At 37.6% G+C, this 24,448-nt stretch overlaps 1 protein-coding gene across 1 annotated transcript in view; it reads right to left on the reverse strand.

The window, feature by feature from the left end:
- LRRC7 (leucine rich repeat containing 7) overlaps positions 1-24,448 on the reverse strand; it is a 481,537-nt gene that overhangs the window by 292,715 nt on the left and 164,374 nt on the right. The window contains exon 3 of the mRNA XM_081085905.1: positions 18,762-18,964. Within this exon, the coding sequence (XP_080942031.1) occupies positions 18,762-18,964 (203 nt within the window). The remainder of the gene's footprint in view (positions 1-18,761; positions 18,965-24,448) is intronic.

Here is a 24,448-nt window from a genome sequence, read left to right on the forward strand (position 1 = left end):
TTTAAGGAGACTGTTCTAGTCTGCTAGGAGATGGATGAGTGCCTGACAAAGGCTCTGTTCATATGGTAGAGAGGTGAGACCAGATTTAAGAAAAAGCTGGCAAAATTGACAGGTGAGTAAGAAGTAAGAGTAAAGGATGACAGGGTCCTGGTATTGGGACTAGATGGTCACCCAATAGAGAACATAGGAACAGGAGACAGGTTTCAAAGGGGTATCAGACTTGTTCTGTGGAATATTCAAGTAAATACAGAAAGCATGCACAGATCTGAAAACCGAGAAATGGGGCTGAGCTAGCAAAGCAGATTTGTAAGCCTTCAGTGCGGTGGCTGAGAACATGAGACTGGATGGATGTGATGACCTAGAGAGAATGGGAACATCAAGACGCTCTCACCTCCTTTTCCCTAATGTTGTTATTGTAAAAGCCACAAATGAAACTTTACTGCCCAGTCTCATGATTATCTAGTTTTTGCCTTCCTTGGCCTTCCTGTCACATTTGAGAATGTCATCACTGCCTCCCTGGAACTCTCCACTCCCTCATGTGACTCTGTTCTTCCTGTGTCAGCACTCCCCTCACTCTGCCCTGCTGGCCCTGCTCCATTTCTCCTGGAAGTTAGACCTCCCCTGCGGGCTGGTGGTACTTCACTGGCAATGACAGAAGCAGCCATTATTAATGTTAATGAGCAAATTCATGTGGTGAACACATATTATAAGCTTTTATGTAGTCAATTCTTAATTATTTCAGACAAATAAAGAGAATTTTTATTCCTATCGAAGGGCACTGACAGACAGGAAAGAGACAATTAAGGGCCATGGGAGTTATATTCAACATAATTAATCTTTATTGCCACTTCAAAAAAAGAGAACAAACCTTTAATTCATCCACTTACAATATAAAGAAAACAGAAAACGTAACTCTCTAGGCAATAAGTACCGCGCGCGCGCGCACACACGCGCGCACACACACACACACACAGGCTAAAATAAAAAACCAACAGCAAGTCTACCCTGTTACCAAGAAATCAAGAAGCAGTAAAAAGGCTTTAAAAAGATAGACTATTGGTATTCTCACTAATTTCTGGCCAAGATTTTAACTGAGTTATTGCTTTTTTGGCTCATTATAGAAAACACAAGCTGCCTCTTTGTATAGAAAGCATAAATATCTCTAGGGTTTTATTAAAACATTAAATTTCACATAAATTTTGGAAGACTGGATATCAGCAAAAGGTTGTCTCTCTTTTTATATCACTTGATTTAGAAAAGAAAATGACATCCTTTTTGTAAAGTGGGATTATCATTTCTCGTTTTATAGAAAAAAAGCCAACTTTTTGGTGTTCTTTCAAGGTACTGCAGCTCCTAACAATTGCCACCATTTATTGAAGGTTTTGTGTTTTGTAAGGCCTCATGCTCATACTTTACAGGCATCATGCTATTTTTTTTCTACAACAGTGAAGAATGACCACAAAGTTGGTACTGACAAAACTAATCCTACAAGGTAGACGCCCTCTTCCAAGTAGGGGAGAAAATGAGGCTGAGAACCTTCCTCAAACTGGGATTCAAATTCAAATCTGCCAGATTCTAAAGCTCCACTGCTTTTCAATACACAGGATATATCCCTGCTAACTGCTCATCTCAGCCACCAGAAGAGCCAGTGGAGTTCTGGAGCTGAACTTTGAAGTTAAAGCAATACTAGCGCAGGCAATGCACATGAGCTTACATCATTCATATCCTTTGCTTCACTTTTCAGCCCCTCTTTTTGTTAGTCCTCACCCCAGAATATTTTTCTTGATTTTTAGAGAGAGTGCAAGGGAGGGGAAGAGAGAGAGAGAGAGAGAGAGAGAGAGAGAGAGAGAGAGAGAGAGAGAGAGAGAATATTGATGTGAGAGAGTCACATGGCTGGTTGCCTGGAGCTTATAACTGAGATATGTGCCCTTGACCAGAATCAAACCCAGGACTCTTCAGTCTGCAGGTTGATGCTCTATCCACTGAGCCAAACCAGCTAGGGCTTTCCTATCATTTCTCATTACCCGAAGAACTGTTCATTATCTCTGAAGTTTAGTCTAGGTTCTCTAAACTTCTATCACAATTTCTCTAACAACAGAATACAGTGAATGTGATTTTTTTCTTTTCAATTCAGATTAAATTTTCATTTGATTCCACAACATATTCACATCTCTCTTAGAAGTTTTTAAATTAATTGTCATTATTTTTTTAAAAAATGTACCACATGTATACTATGGTAGATCCTAACTCATGGTCTCATATATGTATGCATAATTTTGAAAGCAGATGTTTACATGCGATTTTACATGTGACTATGGGCCAGTTCTATGGAAGGTCAACCTTATAATCAAATTGAAGTAATTCTATGTTCCTATAACAAGTTGAGTATGGCCTGACTTCCCAGGAGTTCCTGGTCAAGAATTGTATCATGAAGTGGATCTATATCAAAGAAAGCATTTTACTAATGTAGCAACTTGGACTCACTTCTAGAATGAAACCAACCCTTAAGGAATTTCTCTAGAGCAGCAGTTCTCAACCTGTGGGTCGTGACCCCTTTGGCGGTCGAACGACCCTTTCACAGGGGTCGCCTAAGACCATCCTGCATATCAGATATTTACATTATGATTCATAACAGTAGCAACATTACAGTTATGAAGTAGTAACGAAAATAATTTTATGGTTGGGTCACAACATGAGGAACTGTATTTAAAGGGCCAAAAGTTTGAGAACCACTGCTCTAGAGTATAATAACAAATACTGTAGGGAAATTTTTATAGAAATTTAATGATAGATGTATGGAAAACCAAGCAAATAAAAACTGAAGCAAGTTTAGAAAAAGCTTGTTTTTATATTCTAAAGAAATAATTCTCCATTAATTCTCTAAAGGCTAATTTCATTCTAGAAGTGAATCTAAATTGCCACGCTAATAAAATGCCTTCTGATTTAGATCTACTTCACATATTAAGGGCTGAGCTAGGAAACAAACAACATTAACACATGTAATAATCAGTTAAATAGTATTATAAGAACTAGTGAAAAGAGTAGATAGCAAATATTGGCCAACACTTATAAATTTACATTTTAATTTTTTATGTCATTAAATTCGGTCAAATGACACTTTATAATTCACTTGAGCATTGGATATTTACATTAATCAGTGTGTTTTATGGACAATTTTCAAAGAGAAGTACCATAATTTGGTCAGATCTACCAACAGGTTAACCCTTGGAGCTTTTGTTTCCCAGCTTAATTCTCTTTCTTTCTTTTTCTTATTTAAAATTATTTTTTATTTTTATAAAAGCATTACATCAGTTCTTTATCCTCTCATTTGCATCCCACATTTCTTACCACAGCCATCACTCTTTCCCCGCCTCATCTTCCTGATATACTTACACCCAAATATTTGTTATATAAGTAGTTAATGCTGATAGTAATGTTTATTTACACACTAGGTTTGATTTTTTAACTCATATTATTTTTTTCTGAAGTTACTGTGTTTTTTTATTTGCCTGGTTTTCTATATATTTATCCTTAATTTCCGCCCTTCCCCCCCCTCCCCCAAGAGGCTCAAACAGCTCTGTCAAATGCCCAGCAATTCTATTTCCAAATGCTAAAGCACATCAGATAAGTTGCTAGGCCCACAGTCTATTCTAGAGGAACTAATTCCTGCACCTGGTGTAGCTGGCTCCAGGCTGGGTAGGTTGCTGTCTCGGTGTAATGCATGCATGGCTTCCATAGATATCCATTTGCTAACTCCACCCCCAGACTAAGCTCTGGTTTCCTCAATCCCATACCTTCCATTTCCTGGTTTATTGCACATCCTCTAGTAGAAACCTGAGAGTCACCTTGACTCATTTTGCTTCCCGCCTCCCCAACTCAAGACATGAAACAGATGACCAAATTCAGTAAATTTTGCCTCCAAAAGTCTCTCCAATCTGTGTCCTTGATTCCATCCTCAGGGTCACTACCCTGGACTAGGCCATCATCCTCTCTCAGATTTCTATGGGCCTTCTTGCCTTTGGGTGTACCCTTTTATGTCTATACTTGATGCAGCTAAAACTATTTTTCTAAAAGACATATCTGATCTTGCCGTAACCCAGTGAATTTTCACATAATACAGATAAAATTCAAACTTCTGATCTTAGCGTGGAAGGGCCTCCTAATTTCTGCAGCCTCATTTCTTCCACTGTCACTCCTGCACTATGTATCTAAGCAATACTTCAGCTCTTTCAGTTCCTTAAATATGCCTCATTTGCACTCTCTCAGGAAACCGCACCCTCCTCTCCTATGAACTCTTACTCATCCTTAAGTCTTAGTTGAAATGACATTCCTCAGGATGCTCCACTGAATGTGTTTGCAAATCACTGATTGCTTCCCCTCTTATCACAGAAGACAGCATACTGGATGCAATTACTTGTTCAATGTAAGTCTATTCAATCACCATTTTCCCAGTGACTAGCAAAGTATCTGGCACATAGTAGATACATTTTCATGAAAAGATTAATGAATATACACATTAAGCTGCAAACACAATTTCCTGTGGGAGCTAGATGGGTAACTTCACTGTTAGTGGCAGCCTAGGTGGAATCTGTGGCCAAGAGAGCTGCTTCATCAAGAGCCAGTGATACTCGAATCTACATAATTGTTACCAGTTGGGCATATGGACCCCACCAGATCTTCCGTTTTTTAAAGAGTCCAGGAATCTGGACTTTTTTTTTTTGTAAAGTATAAGTTGGCTACTAGCTCACTTTTCAAAAATTGGCAGGCCAAACAAAACATGACTGCTTGTTTCTAATTTCTACATGAAAGATAGATTTGGATTGACAGTCCTGATTTGATAAAGCTGAGTGTCAGATATCTCACTACTTTTTGATGTCTTTATGAGGATGCTCAGCTAATAGCTCATATTTTGCATCTAAAACAGAATTTGTTATATTTGTATATATGTAATTTATTGGGGTGCATTGGTTCACAAAACAATACAGGTTTCAAGTGTACAACTCAACAAAACACCATCTGCATGCTGCATCCATGCATCCATCACTCCAAGCAAAATCTCTTTCAGTTCCCATTTATCCTCAGGCAAGGAAAACAAAGGAAAAAATAAACAAACAGGATTACAGTAAACTAAAAAGCTTTTGCTTAGCAAAAGAAACCAGCAACAAAATGAAAATGGAACCCATTGTATGGGAGAACATATTTGCCATTGATACATTGATAAGGGGTTAATTTCCAAAATATATAAATAACTTATTTGACTCAATACCAAGAAGACAAACAACCCAATTGAAAAAAAGGCAAAGGATCTGAATAGACACCTTTTAAATACATTTTTGATAGCATCATTTTCCCAGTTCTCTAGGATAAAAATCTTAATATCCTTTTTTCCTCCTTGTTCATCCCCAAGTCTAGTCATATGCCAAATTATAAAAGGTCTGTCTTCAGATTAGTAAAGTGAAAAGAACATGGGATTTGAAGTAATTTGTATTACAATTTGTATTAAATAATATGCAATTATTTTAGCCTTATGCGCTCAGTGTCCTTGGATTTGAAATGAGGATAACAAAACCTATTTGTCAGATTTGTTCTGAGAACACAGAAGCTATTGCGTATGAGTGCCCTAGCACACAATATGTGCTCAGTACATATTTGTTGCATTTCCTGCCTTCTCCACTTTGCTCTTTCACCTGTCTTGTTCTTCTCTGCTTCTCCAACTAACACACTGTCCAGACACATAAGCTAATATGACTTTAGAAGAACCTGGCTCCAGTATTTATTTCTCAACCTGCCACTTCAAAAAGCAACTTTACAAATACAGCTAATTTATACATGAAAGATGTTCCATTCCTCTTGTGAATTATATTCCTCTGTGACCTTGCTTCATCCACCCCATTCCCCTAACCTCTCAGCTCACAGCAAGATTGCCACTTCCTATCCTTGAGCTCACTGATTCCAGCATTTCTTTAACATATTGAGACCTCTATCATTTAAGCCAAATTTCAATATTGATCACATCTTTCAGGTTCTACAAACCATCATCATCTATGCTGACATTTTCTTTCTTCTCATTAAAATGGATGAATGTTCTCATTCCTCTCCTCTCAAAGGTGACCCTTCTTACATTCTGGGAATCCCATGTCCTTTTGCTTTCAGGACTTTGCTACTATAATTATTTGATCAATTTCCTTCATTTAGTTTCTCCCTTTTTGTTCTAATTTATTCTTATCCATGTATAAATGTGCTTTAATGCCAATGATCAGAAAACAAATAGAAAAAAAAGAACTTATCTTAACCTCCAACTTCCCTCTAACTTGTCTTATGTCTCTGCTTTCTCTCATAGCAAAACCTCTTACGAGTGATGTGGATGTCCACCATTGCTTCTACAATCCTGCTTCACTGTGTTTCCACACTGTACTATCACAGTCACCAATTACATCAATGCTAGCAAATACAGTGGTCCTCCCTCTGTCATCTAAGTCAATCTCTTAGTTTACTACTCTCTCTTCTTAGAACATCTTCTGTTCTCTAGTTTCCCTGACAACAACACATGGGTTCTTCCAAATACCCACAGCAACTCTTTCTCTCCCTTTTCCCTCCTTTATCAATAGGAACTCTTTCTAAATCTCTTTTCAGGTCCAAATTTCCTATCTTCCAAATCCATTCCATTAGCAAATCCTATTAACATTAACCTACAAAGCATAATCCAAAATGCTTCTCTTTTCCTTCTCTACATCGATCTAGTTGAAGCCACCGGCTCCTTTACTCTACTCTTGACTTCCCAGTGTATTCCCACATTTCAGCCAGAAAGATATTCTTCAAATATAAGTTATTTCATATCACCCTTTCCCTTAAAAATCTTTCAGTGGCTCCTCATCTCACTTAGAATAAAATAGAAAGGTCTTCTTCCCTAGCTTAGTTGAACTTACATGGTTTAGTCCCACTATCTACTTACCAGTACATCTCCTACTGCATCTTGTATTGCTCTTCTCACTCATTACACACTTGCCTTGTTTCTGTTCTTTGAACATGTCACACTCTTTCCTATCCTAGAGTATTCCTTTGTCTGGAATGCGTTTTCTCAGATATATATGGTTGACTCCTCCCTGTCATCCAAAAGTCAACATAAAAGGTGACTCCTTAGAGAAGCATTCACTGTCCTCTCAACTAAAACAGTCTTCCAGCAATTCCTCTGCTTAATTTTTATCATGATACTTGTCATTACCTAACACTTTCTTTTAAAAATGATCTCCATTCTTTTTGTAGCAATGTAGATTTTGTGAGAATAAAAACTTGTTTGTCCCACTGAATAATGTATCTTTAGTACCTACAACAGCTGTCTGCACATAATTAGTACTAAAAAAGGCTGAATGAATGAGCAGATCAATAGATATATTTTACCTAAAATTGGCAGTAGAAGAAATCTAATGAGTTTTCAATCTCATAATTTCAATGAGATTTTAAATTTGGGTAAAGGTCAGAAATAAATGAAAGGGTAAGTAAATGCTCAGTTGGAAGATAAAACAGCTCAAAAAATGACTGGGGCGTGGCAGAAGTCCCACTTTCTCACTATTACATGTAATCAAGAGTTGTTAATACTATAAACTTTTGGACAAGTAAAACATTTTAAATAAAAATTGAAATCCGAGTAAGAAAAAATTATCTAAAATGTTCCACTTATAAACTATTTTTTAATACAAATTTGTTCTTCATATAACTTTCCCTTGGGTCTCTAGAGAGTCAATCTACACTATTTATTTATTGAAAAAAAAATGACTGCATGAGAATGGCAAAATAATTGCAATAGAAGAATAAATTTGAAGAAAGATGCTTTAGACAAAAGATTAAACAGAGGCAAATTTGGATTATTTATGCAATGCTTATGTGACAGCTTTATTCTGGACATGGTTTTACATATTCAGATACATTCTATACCTTGGACACTGAAGAACAGAATAATGCACCCTGAATATTTTTAAGGGAGTGAAAGAATTGAAGGTCATTTGCCCCCACATTATTTAAACCCAGGATCTTAGGAGAGCCCGCCATAGGTATATATGTTGGACTATTTATATTAAACGCTAATGTTATGGACTACTCTATGCTTCTGCAAGACAAACACTTAAGGAATTATCTGTTAATGTGAGATTAAAATATGAGGCAATTTTATTGAACAAGTGGCAGTTTTTATGTTCTACATTTGCAAATTTAAGCCATATTTAACCTAGAGTAAACCTTTTCATATTTCTCAATCATCACAATTGTTTAATTAGCAACTATGGTGATAAAGTAGTTTCTTTCATTTAAAAAGATTCCTTTTGTGTAGAAGGAAAAATAATCAATGCTCATTCAAGTTTCAATAAACTAAAATCACAATTATGAATTAGCACCTCATAGTTTGTCACCCTAACATAATCCTTCTATGGTTCCTTTGATCTAATTAATAGTAATACCTCTCACAAGATAAGCAAGTGCCCTTTATTTCAAATAATTTTATTTAAAGGTCTAAGAAAAGCATGGTCTCAGGCTCCTGAATCCTAAGTAGCAAATATCAGTGAATGACAAGAAGAATCAATACAACTGAAGCCAAAAGATAAGTAAAAGGTTGGAGGACGTTTTCTTTATTTAGATAGTTTGTTGTTCAGCATCCATTCCCCTTTTTGCATTAGAACCTTGACCTTCCTTTTAAGGATATCCCTCATTGTTATTATATTTGGAGGCATCTGGAATTTGTATCTTGAACAAACATCATGGTTACATAGGGGTGTGAGAACAGCAGTGTGTGGCCCATACTATCCTATGCTGTGAATTCTGGGCAACCATCCAGAGCTCGCTTGGATCCTACCTTTCCCATGTATAGTTCTTTAGGCTCCTATTAATTTTATGAACTCTAGATATATTTCCAATAAATGTCTATCTTTACTTAAAATCGCCAGTTAGTTTTTGTAGACTAAATTTAAAGAAAAACAGAAAACTATAAATTGATAGCTATTTGTTTGTCAATGAAAGTTTAGTTTTGATTATAGTGTTGAATTTGTTTACATGTATCTTAAAGAAATAAATTAACTTTATTAAACATATGTCCTTTCTTATAAAACTAGGGACCCAGTGCACAAATTCGTCACCTTGAAAGGAACAGTGGGGCCATGAGGCTGCAGTGGGCACAGGGGCAGGTCTCGGCCCATCCTCCACGCCCCTGCCTGGCCCCTCCCACCACAGCCCCTGGTCTCCTCTCTGCCTGCAGCCCCGCTCCCGCTCCCTCCCGCTCCCGCAGCCACCACTCCCATGAGCTGACAGCTCCGGCCCTGCTTGCACCTGCTGACAATGCAGAGGATTGGGGCCAGCACTGTCAGCGGCAAAGAGGCAACTGCTGCCCTGATCATCCCTCAGGAGCAGGGGTAGGTGGAGAAGCCCTGAGGGGCGATTGGGGCCAGCAGCCACCACTTGCAACCATTGATGGCACTGAGCAATTGGGGCCGGTGCGGGCAGCAGGTGTGAGTGGTGGCTCTGGTGTCAGCAGCAGGTATGAGTGGCGGCTCCAGTACTGGCAGAGGGGCAAAGAGGGCTGGTGCCAGCAGCAGGTGCAAGCGTCGGGCAGGACCATGGCACTCGGGAGCAAAGAATTTTCAGTAACCACCAGATGCTTGCCCTGATGACAGCAACTGGCGCCCCGCCTTGGTCTGGTGCCCCCGCTTACCTGCTCCGTCATCCTGCTGTGGCCCACGCCTGCCATGTGCCGCGCTCTGCCCCCTGGTGGTGAACGCACATCATAGCGACTGGTTGTTCAGTTGTTCCGTGTTCAGTCTATTTGCATATTAGCCTTTTATTATATAGAATAAATTATTTCTCTTAACCCAAGAGTTGTATATCATTTTGCTGTTTATATAGGGCTTTCATATACTTTATATTGTTTGATCCTCACTCTTAGGAGACAACTGAAATAAATTTGTTAGCATCTACTACAGGTGAAGAAGCTAAAGTTCCAAGGGGTTAAATGTGTCTGAAGTCACAGGGCTAGTCAGAACCGTGTTAAATCTTGGTCCTTTTTCTTCAGAACTCCTTACATTCCCCATAGACTTCTGTAATAATGTGAACATTAAACAATCTTTAATTAAAAAATAAAAATATAATTTAAAAAGTCGGGCTGTTTTATTTTTTGTGTCCTTTACAGATATGATCCAACTTTTCCCATTCTTCTTCACCTCTGGCCACTGTCAAGAGTTTTACTCTTTGTAAAATAATAGACACCATTATCAGAAGGGATTATTTACGCCGTTGCTTTATAGCAATGATAAAGTATTTAGGCAATGTCTTAATACTGTTTAACAACTAAATTGAACTAGAAATTTTTCTAGAGATATAATTAAGCCTAAAATTTTCTTGAGAATAAGTAGTGGTGGTGGAAGGTGTTAATTTGTATAAGATAGCTGGGAAAAGCTTCTCTGTGAAGGAGACTTTAGGAGAGGCTGAAGGAAATGAAGGAGCAGTTCTAGTGGAAGAGAAGCTGGCAGAGGAAGGAGCAGGGGCCAAGTCTCTGAGCGAAGAGCCTGTGTGGCTTTTATGTAAAGGCTCAGCACACACAGCTCGCTCACAGTTTCATAGCCCATTGGCTGGTCATTAACTTGGAGCATTATTTTACCTGCTGGTTGCTGGCATGATTCAGGTGCATTCATTTGCACATTTATTTTCTGAAGAGTCAATAAGGATTTCTGCTATTCATGGTCCAGTGAATGGAGGCAGGCCATGACAAAATTTCACCAGTCTGAAACATCCCTCCTTGGTAAATTCCTGACCACTTTCACTGAGCATAATGTTTTCAAGGTTCAGCCACATTATAGCATGTGACAATACTTTATCCCCTTTCATTGCCTTTCAATAATATTTCTTTGTAGGGATATATCACTTTTTAAAAATAGGAATTAACACTCATAGAAATGCAGAAAAATTACTATAAAATGTTGCTTTTCTATAACACATGTATGTAATTGTTTTCTCAATACAAATTTATCAGTTTGGGGCCTTGTAGTCCATAGCACACATGACATTGAGCTCCAGTACCCAGCTTCTTCCAGTATTTTGTTTTTAATTAATTGTTGCAGAACTTTCTACTAACCACAACTTTCCAGTAATGCAAGGACCTGTTTTTTAAGTTAGTGTGTTCTTTCATTAATAGAAATGTCATGAGTAGGTTGGATGACTGTTTTAAGAGAAATAATAAGTAGCCATTTCTGCACTGAGTGGAGAGTTGAACTGGCTGTTAGCTACGGGTTTCTGTGAACACTCATGAGATTCAAAGCAAAACTGTTCGGTTATCCACTGAGATTTTGACTTGTTACCATAGCGTGATCTATTCTATCCTAACTAATACGTAGAATTTGGTAATAGTTTTGGATAGATTATAACATCTCAGGTGGCCTAAGGAAACTTAATTACCTTTTTCTGGCCTGAATTTGCTCATCAGTAATAATAAAGCTAAATAAAATAATCTCCAAGATTGCATCTACTCAAAAATTATATAACATTGTGACTCTGTGACTTGAGGACATTCTCTGGAGAAGTGGTGGTATTATCACAAACATGCTGATGTAGATGATAAGATCAAAAACCTATCACCCATTATGGGCAGGGGAGTGTTTTCCCAAAAGCTGTTTTTGGAAATTCCAGATACAGATGAAGTCATGACACAATTTTTTATTGGAGAGTCAATACCCAGAATTACCTTGAGATGTTACAAAATCTTACTTTTGTTTGACTGAGGGTAATTAACATGGTTCTTTTTTTTATCTGTAATAAGAGAATGATAAATATCAATTATTAAATACTAGAGGCCCAGTGCATGACACTCGTGCACTCTGGGGGGGGGGGGGCGGGGGGGGGAGGGCTGCGGGGGGCCCCCTCAGCTAGGCCTGCGCTCTTTAGCAATCCAGGATTCCTCGGGGGATGTCCATGGAGCAGGCCTAAGCCATCAGTTGAACATTCTTAGCACTGCCACGGAGGCGGGGACGTGGGAGAGGCTCCCGCTACTGCTGTTATGCTTGCCAGCCATCAGCCTGGCTTATGGCTGAGCAGTGCTCCCCCTGTGGGAGCACACTGACCACCAGGGGGCTGCTCCTGCATTAAGTGTCTGCCCCCTGGTGGTCAGTGTGTATCATAGCAACCGGTCATTCCACCATTCAGTCGATTTGCATATTACCCTTTTATTATATAGGATTTTTTTTTATTGCTTAAAGTATTACAAAGGGTATTACATATGTGTCTTTTTTTATTATATAGAATTTTTTTTATTCCAGGTATTACACATGAATTATCTCAGCTACTATTCTATTACCTATCTGTCTATCATTTATCTATCTATCTATCTATCTATCTATCTATCTATCTATCATCTATCTAACCCTAAGAGTGGTGCTATTATTTTCCCAGTTTTGCTAAGGAAAATACTGAGGCTTTCAGCAAATAAAACACCTTGCCAACAAAGCAGCAGTGCGAGGATCTAATTCCAAAGCTCAGGTTCTTAATCTCTAAAAAATTTCTGGAGTAGGTTGTAAACTTTTCAAAGGAGAAAACTTTTAAAGTATGGTGCTTCAGATTTGGTTTGATCCTCTTTTACATATGTTTAAATTGACCTCATCTACCAAATTTACTTTACATGTCTTTCAATTTTGATCACATATTGGCTTTTCCAAACTTATTTATATTCTCTTTTTAAATGTTGCTCTTCAGTTTCAAGAAGTTTCTCTGTTGGTTTTCCTTTTATTTCTTTTTTCACATTTGCCTTTCCACACTACTTCATATATAGAATATGTAATATGCACCTGTTATGGTCTATTACTCTGTCCATAATTTTTAAGTTCCAAATTCAAAATAACAAGCAAAAAAGTACTAAATGGTAAATTGTAGCATTTCTATCACTGTGTAAAAGGCATGTCATTTTTAATTGAATTTATTGGGGTGACATTGGTTCATAAAACCATACAGGTTTCATGCTGCATCGTGTGCTCATAACCCAAGATAAAGTCTTTTTCTGTCCCCATTGACCCACTTTTCCCACTTCCATGTTCCCTTCCCCTCTTTCTCTCTGGCTATTATCATACTGTTGTCCGTCTCTACTTAATTCCCTTACCCTTTTTACCTACTCCTTGCCCTCTTCCCCTCTAGTAGATGTCAGTTTGTTCTATGTATCTATGCTTCTGTTTCTTTATTGTTTGTTATATTATTTGGTTCATTACATTCCACATATAAGTGAAATCATTTGGTATTTGTCTTTCTCTGTCTGGCTTATTTCATTTAGCATAATAATCTCCAGGTCCATCCATGTTGTCGCAAAAGGGAGTAAAGACAGTCTCCTCAATAAATGGTGTTGGGAAAATTGGTGAGCTACATTAAAAAAAAATGAAACTAGACCAACTTACACCATACACAAGAATAAATTCAAAATGGATAAAAGACTTAAAAGTCATGAAATCATAAAAATTCTACAAGAAAACATAGACAGTAAAATCTCAGACATCTCTCGTAGCAATATTTTTGCAGATATATCTTCTTGAGCAAGGGAACAAAGCAGAAAATAAACAAAAGACATGCCATTTTGTATTTTTATCTTTTACTACAGAAAGTTAAGCAACACAGATTGAACTATTCCTTATCAAAAAATTTCCTGTTCTTTCACATCTATTTTTGTTTCTTTTCTGACAGAATCTCTTGACGTATCCTTACCTAATGCCATTAACCTTGACTCTGTTCTCTACCTGTTGTATAACTTCTTATGTATGGAGTCATGACTAGCTAGAATATTCTTGGTATTAAATATCAGGAAAAAGTAATAAAAACATTTGTAAAAGGCAAGTCTTGCCATAATGTAATATCAAGAATATGAATGGCTATCTCATTATTCAATAAATCTGAAAGTACAATGGTAACAATGCCAGAGAAATACAAAGAAAACCCATAATATAAGATGGCAGAAAAAATGTTATTTAATATAACTTTAAAAATTTAAATCCCTGAAGGGCTTAATCCTTTGCCTATAGGTCTTCAAAAATTTTATATGTTATTTTTGCTTAAAAGAAAATTTTCCTCATGAAATTATTTTATAATATTCTGTTTATAGTTTCCATTATGGTAATCTCACCATCAGTCCTTCTACCTCTTCTCTTTGCATTGTTGCTAAAATCATAACTCCATAGCAGTAGCCCATCACTGTTTAACCCAATTATAACAATGCCATCATTCTTGTCACAGAAGGTTCCATAGCAAAGGGATAGGATCAGCAATGAACAAGAGCAAAATTAAGACAAATGAGACCTAAGGACAAATTAGTTGAGGAATATTGGAGGAAACATTTTCTTGTCCCTCTCAGAAAAAGAGAGTTTTCAGGAGTCAGATATTCCTTTTTATGGATGTTGAAGCAGATGACCACCAGGAGGGAAGGCAGCTTAAGAATAAAGTTGATCCCACACAAGGCAAATAAAAATATACCAACTCTGGAACCTATCCTGATGGATCTGACACTTATGTGAGCCAATCAATCCTATTTCTTGCTTAAGTTAAGTTGGATTGGGTCTTCTATTATTTGAAATACACATAATGAACCCTTACTGATACATTATTCTTTTCTCTTCTTAATTTCCCATTTTCCTAAAAATGTGCAGGTATATTAATGTACTATTATCACATATCTCAATGTCAGATAATTTTGATCATAGCTCACTAGCAGATACTTTAGAAGAAACTAACTTACAGGGATGTTTTATGAAAACAACAATATTAAATTTGGGGACTCATCAAAACCTTGATAAATTATGTGAAATATCTTCAAAATATCTAAAGCACACCAATAACAAAAGATGATAATTTCTTCTTAATTTTAATACACTGGGAAAGTATACATCTTATAACTTGGGAATATCTTTGGTTTACTTGCATAATTTATTATTAATGCAAGCCTATTTAAGCTCCTACTGACTTGATGTATAAAACTCTCCACAATGGCATTATCTGCCTAATGCATCAAATCAAACAATGCTGTATGACTCTCAAGACTTTTCACAATCTGGGTCCTCCCACTCTCCATACTCTACCTGCATATAGTGGGAGCTCACAAACATGCACCTTCAGCTCGAGACTCTTCACAGCTGTGCTGTCCCTCTCCCTTCCTTTCCATATAACATCTTAATTTTTTCATCTGTGCTTTTTGGTCAAGCCCTCTTCCTCCTCCCCAAGAATAGACTCTTTGAAATACATAAGCTCTGACACAACATTTGGCTCTAATTATATCTTACTGTGCATTTACCTGTAATACTTCTGCCTTCTTTGTAATTAGTTTGTTAGATCATTGAGAGCAAGAATTGGTATTTCTCTTATAACTACCCTCCAGAGCCTAAAATACTGTGTAGTAAATATTAAATGAATACAGCTTTATTAATTAACTAGAGGCCCGGGGCACAAAAATTTGTGCACTCGGGGGGAGGGGGAGGGGCCCTCAGCCTGGACTGTGCCTTCTCACAGTCTGGGACGCCTCGAGGGATGACCACCTGCTGGCTTAGGACCACGCCCCGGGGCGATTGGGCCTAAGTTGGCAATCAGACATCCCTCTGGCAGCTCGGGAGCCCTCAGGGGATGTCCACTTGCCAGCAGGGAGCGGGCCTAAGCTGCAGTCGGACATCCTTAGCGCTGCTGAGGTGGGAGAGGCTCCCACCACCACCGATGTACTGGCAGCCGCCAACCTGGCTTGTGGCTGAGCAGAGCTCCCACTGTGGGAGCGCACTGACCACCAGGGGGCAGCTCCTGCATTGAGCGTCTGCCCCCTGGTGGTCAGTGTGTGTCATAGTGACCAGTCATTCCCAGTTGTTCTGCTGTTAGGGTCAGTTTGCATATTACCCTTTTATTATATAGGATAGAAGCCTGGTGAATGGGTGGTGGCCAGCTGGTTTGCCCTGAAGGGTGTCCCGGATCAGGGTGAGGGTCCTGCTGGGGTGCTTGGCCAGCCTGGGTGAGGGGTTGATGGCTGTTTGCAGGCTGGTCACACCCCCTTCAGGGTGGGGGTCCCCACTGGGGTGCCTGGCCAGCCTGGTGAGGGGCTGATAGTTGTTTGCAGGCTGGTCAAGCCCCCCACAACCCAGTGGGACCCTCACCCCATGGAGGTTTGGCCAGCCTGGATGAGGGGCTGATGGCTGTTTTCAGGCTGGCCACACCCCCTTTAGGGTGGGGAGTCCCTACTGGGGTGCCTGGCCAGTCTGGGTGAGGGGCTGAGGGCCATTTTCAGGCTGGCCAAGCCCCCCTGGCGACAGAAGCTCCCAGCCTCTCCTTTTTTTTTTTTTCTTTTATTCTGGGATTTATTTACCTTCTATAATTGAAACTTTGTAGCCTTGAGAGGAGCTCAGGAGCCAAGGTAGGCTGGAGGGAAGCTTGGCTTCTTCCATCGCCAGGGGCAACCCAAGCCTCCTGCTCGCTCCAGCTCCGTGGCCATGGTGGGCTGAAAGCAGGTATCTGGGGTTTATTTGTCTTCGGTAATTGAAACTTTGTTGTCTTGAGTGGAGCTCAGAGCTGGCCATGGCAGGCGGGAAGCTTGGCTTCCTCCATCATTGGGCCAACCATGCCTCCTGTTTGCTCCAGCTCCATGGCTGCCAGCCGCCATCTTGGTTGGGTTAATTTGCACATAGTCACTCTGATTGGCTGGTGGGTGTGGCTTAAGGTGTAGCGAAGGTACAGTCAATTTGCATGTTTGTCTTTTATTATTGTAGATCATGTTTTATTATTTTCTTACAGAATCTGTCACATGAAACTAGAAAAAGATTTTAATTTACTAGATGGACTGAGGGCTGCCAGATTTAGCAAACAAAAATATAGGATGCTCAATTAAATTTAGATTTCAGATAAATAACAAACTTTTTATTGTATAAGCTTATGTAGTGCAATATTTGAGGCATAATTATACTAAAAATTGTCTGCCTTATAGTTTAAAATTCAAATGTCATTGGATGTCCTTTATTTTTATCTGGAAATCCTAGATAGGCCTTCCCTACAGAAATATGTGTGCTTATTTTTCTAAATAAGCTAAATACCACATTTATGAATTGCTTACCATTACATAGTTTTGCTAATCAAGTGCAATAGTAATGAAGTTCTTTGCATTGTTTCACCTGGTAGTGACAACAAATAAATTGAGTAATCCTTTTCTGAAAGTCACCATGCATGCATGTGTAAAGGGAACAAAGTTAAACAAAATGGCATTTCAGCCCTCAAGTAATTCATAGTTGGATGGAAGAAGGGAAAGCCCATTTCAGTCCAGCCTCTACTTGATGTGCAATCCAGATCATCCATTGGCCAAAATTATTTTTAGGCCTAGTCCAACCCTCCTGGGCAAAGATCTAAGATGTCACTGTACACTTAGGTTGTCAAAAAAGAAATATATTGGTTTTGAAGTATACATTCAATAGTTCTTGCCTTTGAAGTGTTTATAAACACCACAATTAATAATCCTACATAAAAATAATTATTTATAATTTGTTTTGACCAGCATGCTTTACTTAGAGTTTGATAATGAAGTTAGTTTAATTATGGAAGATTCTTTTTCTAGTTTTTGGATATTTAATGTGCATTTTATTTAGCAAAAGCAATGAAAATGAAAATTTTCTCTTCTCCTAGCCATTGTACAAATCTTTCACAGGTAAATGCCATGTGATTAATTAATTTGAGTCATGTATTTAAGTGGTTATTAGGATCCAGTGGTTTAGATTTTGAATCTCGGTCTGCTTTAGCTAATTTCTGGTCATCAATCTTTTCTGCAATGGAGAACAAGTTCCCAGGAGACATTTTCTTTGCCTGGCACAATGTTATAAAGATTTTGTGAGCCCTGACCGGTTTGGCTCAGTGGATAGAGCATCGGCCTGAGAACTGAAAAGTCCCAGGTTCAATTCTGGTCAAGGGCATGTACCATGGTTGTGGGCACATCCCCAGTGGTGGGTGTGCAAGAGGCAGCTGATCGATGTTTCTCTATCATCGATGTTTCTGACTTTCTGTCCCACTCCCTTCCTCTCTGTAAAAAATCAATAAAATATATTAAAAAAAAAGATTTTGTGAGTGCATTTGTGTGTACATAAAGTTTGGTATTAGTTTTTAAATTATTTTTTTTACATTATATTTATTAATTTATTTATTAAACACCAGGTAATTTGATGATATCTGTAATAATCAAAGATTTAAAATTCCAAAAACATTTTTCGTGTGTGTGTGTGTGAAAAGTATTTCTTAGACTTAGACCATGTAATTCAAGTTTTTAAAACAATGTCACCTGAACATAATGCATAAAATATTTTCAGTTCTGAAATAGTATATTTTTTTCCTTTTTAAAAACACAGAGGTTATTGATTTAAGCCACCAATCCATATTTTCTTGAAGGTCATTTTCAACTAAACTAACAAGGCATAATCTAATAAATGATCATTTCCATGGAGTTCAATTGGATATGAACATATCAGATGAAGTTACAAATGAAATGGAAAAAATAAAATAATAAAGACATTTTCCTCTTAAATATTAGATAAAATGTTACATTGAAAAAATTCTGACTGGTGTTTGTTAAAATAAATTTGTAATATTGATAAATAAAAAAAGGTAATGAGACTATTGGGGTAACTTATACCAATTTTAGTGATTTGTCAGTCACCAGGGCAGAGGGCTATAGTTAGCATTAGCATTATGCCAAGTCTTTGGAAATTATGAAAAACTCATATACAGAGTATATTTTAGGCTGTCAAAATTACCTTGGGTAGCTCTTCAATTTGATTGGCATCTAGATAAAGCTCCTCTAATGTCCGTTCAAAGTTAAAGACTTCTTTTGGCACCTGCTGAAGGCTGCAGTGGGAGTAATCTAAAACTGAGATGATTTCTTCTTCACCTCGGAAACATCGGCACGGCACCAGACGGCCGATGAGTTTCCGTTTGGTGGTCATCTCCAGGCAATGCACTAGAGAAAAACAGAAAAAGAAAAACACAATTGCTTAATCAACTACCTTCTTGTAATATTTAAAACTTAGAAATTTAATGTTGGTATATATTGTATAACTACATATTACTTCAAAATTTATATTGGACTTGTCCAAGCATTATATCATTTAATCCTTAAACAAACCTACAAGGTATGTGAGATAGGATTTATTCCCATTTAACAAATAAAACAATGGATTTAGAGAGGTTAAGAGACTTCTCAATATCATACAGTTTAGGAATAACAGAACTGGGCCATATTGCAATGTTATTACTGTACTTCCACTTCCACTTGAAACATGGATCTACGATATGATTTTAATTTTACACAAGTAACAGTGGAGAACAGAAACCTCCAGAAATTGTTGAAAAAATACTTTTCTCCCATTTCTGCAAGTTTCACCACTAAGGTTTATGATGTCTTCTTTTTGACCCACAAATTCATATAATCAGTCAACATATACTCATTGAAAAACCACTCTATTCTAGGCACTGATCTAGGTATTGGGGAGAGAGTGATGAATTGAACAGATTCTCTGTTTTCATGAAGCTTATGTTCTATTGGAACAACAAATCAGAGGTGGATTGGTTATGTGCTTAGAATGAGGGCCTATCTTTACAAATCCTGTGATTTTAATGGGAGAAAACAACTTGTAATCATGGCAGAAACCTGTGACATCCTTGGCATGACTTTCTCTAAGTTAAACTGACTAAATACCATAAATTGTGTACAGATTTGTATCATGCACCTACAGTACTTTATTAAATCTATTATTTTTTATGTTATTCTTCTCATAGACTGTAAGCCTCTTAAGGGTAGAAATCATGTTTTGTTCATATTTTGCATTTGTCTTGGTGCTTGACAACAAATATAGAATGTTCAAATGAATACAACAATAAATAAACAAACATGCCTGCGACTCTTTCCCCAACCACATCAGGTACTGATAGCTTGATTGAAAACTTTTCATTCTAACTAAAAGGTCACTCTGTCTGTGATGTCTCCCCAGGAAGAATAATGAGTAGTGTCTTCCTCTGAGTTCCCAGAGCACTAACTATGTAGCTTCCTAGTTATTTGTACCACTAGAGGCCTGATGCACGAAATTTGTGCAAGAGTAGGCCTTCCTTCCTCACCCTCCCAGCCCCCAACCCTGCTGGCACCGACTTTCCTCTGGCACCTGGGACCCGGGCTTCCTTCGCAGCCCTGGCTTTGTCCGGAAGGACCTCTTTCATTGACCCAAAAGCATATTACGCTTTTATTATTATAGATTTCCCTATAAGGGAGTTCTGTAGGGGCCCAGTGTAGGCCACCCTAAGTTGTCCCAAAATGGCATACCAATTATTTTGATTTAAACTTATTTAAGAAATTATCCTGCAAGAAGAAACCCTGATCACTTTGCCCCCCTAAAAGCAGAAGATATATCACCAGGTGATAGGTGCCCTACCTGTTCCAGGGGGCTGGCACAACCTTATCATAAGATTTAAAAGAATCCAAAGTCTGTATCAAACTAAAAAATTTTTGCACAGCAAATGAAAGCATTAACAAAATGAAAAGACAACATATGGAATGGGAGAAGATACTTGCCATTGATACATCTGATAAGGTGTTAATATCCAAAATTTATGAAGAACTCATGCAACTCAACACCAATAAAACAAACAAGCTAATGGGCAGAAGGTCATAATAGACATTTTCCCAAAGAGGACATATAAATGGTCAACAGGCATATGAAAATATGTTCAATGTCACTAATCAGAGAAATACAAATTAAAACCATAGTGAGATATCACCTCACACCTGTCAGAATGGTTAATAAATCAACAAATAAGTGTTGGTGAGGAGGTGAAGAAAAGAGAACCTTCACACACTGTTGGTGTGACTGCAAATTGGTGCAGCTACTATGGAAAACAGTGTGGAGGTTCTTCAAAAAACTAAAAATAAAACTACCTTATCATCTAGCAATTCCACTTCTGGGAATATATCTGAAGAAATACAAAACTCTAATTTGAAAAGATATATGCATCCCTATATTTATTACAGTGTTATTTACAATAGCCAAGATATAGGTAGTACCTTTCAAGTCTCCACGGGGGGATCTAACACGTATTAGGCAACCAATAAATGCATCTAGTAAACATCTGACATCTATCAGGCACCTAGTACATGTTTGCTGAGGTTAGTGCAGTTGTAAAGATAAGTGACAACTGCTTAGACTAAAATAGTAGCAGTGAGGATGGAGAGGAGTGATAAACTGGAAAGATATTTAAGAAGCACAATCAAGTGTTGGTGAAGGATGAAATGAGAGGTGGAAGGGGAGGCTGTAGAGCAAAGAAAGGTGTCTTAAGAGATTCCCAGGTTTTTAATTTGAGTCACTAGTGGCCACATTGACCACCCAGCTGTGATGCTGTAGAGCTGACATGTACTCTGTCTGTCTTGATGACATACAGATGAGTGAGGAATCAGTTGTTCATGCTTTCTGTCACCCAGTGTCTTGCACTTACCCTTTTGTGCTGAACAGCATGGTTGTTTTTGATACCCACCTTGTGCTACCACCACAAAATTTTTATTATGAACCAAGAGAAATAAGACAAAATCCAGGTCTGCACCTGAACACTTTGGCGAGAGGGTTCACTGTCCACCAAGATTTCTGGAATTTAATTCATTTATAACTGCTTTGTCTTTCATTGACCCAAATGGTAGGCACCTCTGATCATCTTTTCTGTCCCATCTCTCATCCCCACAATGTGCTGAGGCTGTCCCTGGCTCAACTTCTCTTTCCTCTACACCCTGAACTCTGAGATTATGCCTTACATCATGATCAACTCCAATGAGCCTCATCTTCTTCACGAATGCTCCCTCCCCATCGTAGTCTCAATAGAAACTTGGCTGACCTACAGGCTTTACAAGTGGAACATGATGATTTCCAAACACTTCAGGCTTGGAAAGTGGAGTTGTTATCCTCCTTTGTTCTCTAAAAACTATTACTTTTCTTTCATCCTGTAAAACCTCTGTGCTTTGATGGTCTCATTACCTGACAGTAACATCACTCTGCCCTTCCTCAGACCTTCCATTTATCATCTCTTGAACATCCTCTCTCCCCACCGATAACTTTGGTATCTAATGCAAGGACTATTTCTCAATCACAATTCTTTCCATTCCTGACTTATGCCCCCTACAGATAATAATTTTCAACATTTTAGAGGTTTTTCTCTTACCCTAAAATTCTGAATAACTTGATTACAGTGCTACTACTGACTTTGCAATGACAGGTTTCTAGTGTAAAATGTGGCAGTTTATCTTTCTTCTAATAAATTCCCAAATACTTGTAATCAACCAAACAATATTGTTTTAAATTAATAGTATTTATTTTATGATGACAATATTCCACTGCAATTCAATCACATTTTATTTCTTGTGCTTTCTTTTTTCTTTAAAAATTGCCTCTTGTTTTCTTTGGTTGGGTTTTTTATGCACCTTCCACTAATTCAATATCCTATCTCCTCTTAGTATAATCAAACAAATGTAATTTGATTTTTAATAATTTCTCACTCCCCTGAAATAATCCGTTAGAAGCAGTCTATCTTCTTGCTCCTATTTGGGTTGGTTACTTTTTGCTTGCTAGACTTATTGGAATATAATATCCAATGTTGGAATATAACATCTAATAACTTACTGAGAAAGCATCTATGGTAGGTACATTTTTTGAAAACTTTGCATGTCTGAACCTGGTTTTATTTCACCCACAAGCAATTGAAAGGTTGGTTAAATATACACTTCCAGGTCAGAAATAATTTTCCTTCTGTATTTGAAGGCATTTTAATTTAATATTTTCTAGTTTTGAAAATGGTTGCCAGGAAATCCAGTCCCATTACTATTCAAAATCCTAGTTTATACCCACATTCCCTTCCATCAGAACATTTTAGAATTTTTATCTTATCTGTAGTCTTGAAATTTCATGAAAATGTGCTTTGATGGTGTGTGTGTGTGTGTGTGTGTGTGTGTTGTTTTTAAATTCCATTGTACTGGATACTTCATGGGTCTCTTCAATTTGAAAGCACTTATCCTTCAAATCTGTTAAATTTTCTGTTATTTAATTGGTAATTTCCTCCCCTTTGTTGTTTTCATTTTCCCTTTTTCTGCAATCCTGATTAGCTGGATGTAGGACCTACTTTTTAGATCTATCTGGTAACAATTATTTTTTTCTCTTGTAATTTCTATGTCTGTGTCCTTTTATTCTATTTTCTGGGAGAGTTTCTTAACTTTATCTTCTAAATCTACTGACTGTATTATCTATATCTGATAGCATATTTTATTTTCCACAAGTTATTTGTTGCTTCCTGAATGGATGCTCCTTTTTCATAGTATGTTAGGGGACCATAAAATGTTAATGTTCTCTTAGATTCTTAGAAGATATCAACAATATATTTTAAATCTTTTTTCCTCCTGTTTCTTGCATTATTTCTGAATTCTATTTTCTGTTTGTTTATTTAGGTCTTTATTTTTCATGAGTGGGCTTTAAAAAATATCTGCTGATCCCTGGCTGTCCTTCAATATTGAAGAGTGAAGCACTAAAAAGTTAATTGGAAGCTTTGTATGCATAAAAGGTTTCACTGCAGGATGGTCTGGCAGAAAGCCAAAGAATATTCTCATCTTCTGTCTGGGGCATAGCTATGCAGTTTTGTATATAGAGAAATCCAGTCAATTTTCCTATTTTCAGTACTAAGTCTCTTCCAGTTCCTTGCCTGGTACCTGTTGCCTTCAAGACTCAAAGGAAATCTATGGAGTAAATTACTTTTTGTATCCCTTTGAGAGTACTTTATAATGTAGCTCATAATGTACTTTGCATGTAGATGAATATAAACTACATCTTCATTCCCTGTCTTCTCAAAATTTGCTGAAATTTCTTATCTCTAGATGTCTTTTATTTTCTCTGTCTTTATGGATATATGTATTTTAAAATTTCTTTCATTTGGTGAAAACTTGTTGGTAAGAATAGATAAATAAGGAAGGTGGGAATTTATCTTCCAGGTTTAAGAGGAAGTTTTTCTTTGATCACTTTTAGGCTTTTAATCCCTCATTAGTTGAACTATTAGGAATACTGGGCAGAGAACTACATCCTTCTTTGGAACAATCCCTTTCTTTGGCTCCCGTGACAGCATTCTCTTCTGACATTTATCCTTGCACTTCGTTTCCTCTATTTCAATTTTTTGAGAAGATGCTATCTTCTCTCCAAACACTGAGATTTATAGTATTAGACACTCCCCTCGCCCCTTCCAGGCCCATTCCCTTCTAATTATATACTCTTTCCTTTTACAATCTCATTTAACTTTGACGAGTGGATGATTATAAACGTTCTTTTTACCTCTACTCAGATTATTTTTCTTATTGTTTCTACTTCATGGGCATCTCAAATATAACTGTTCAAAACTGAAGGGACGCTCTTAAAAGGTAGTGAGCGTCATG

Source organism: Myotis nattereri (genome assembly GCF_964212035.1).
Source record: "Myotis nattereri genome assembly, chromosome: 3".
Lineage (NCBI taxonomy): Eukaryota > Metazoa > Chordata > Mammalia > Chiroptera > Vespertilionidae > Myotis > Myotis nattereri.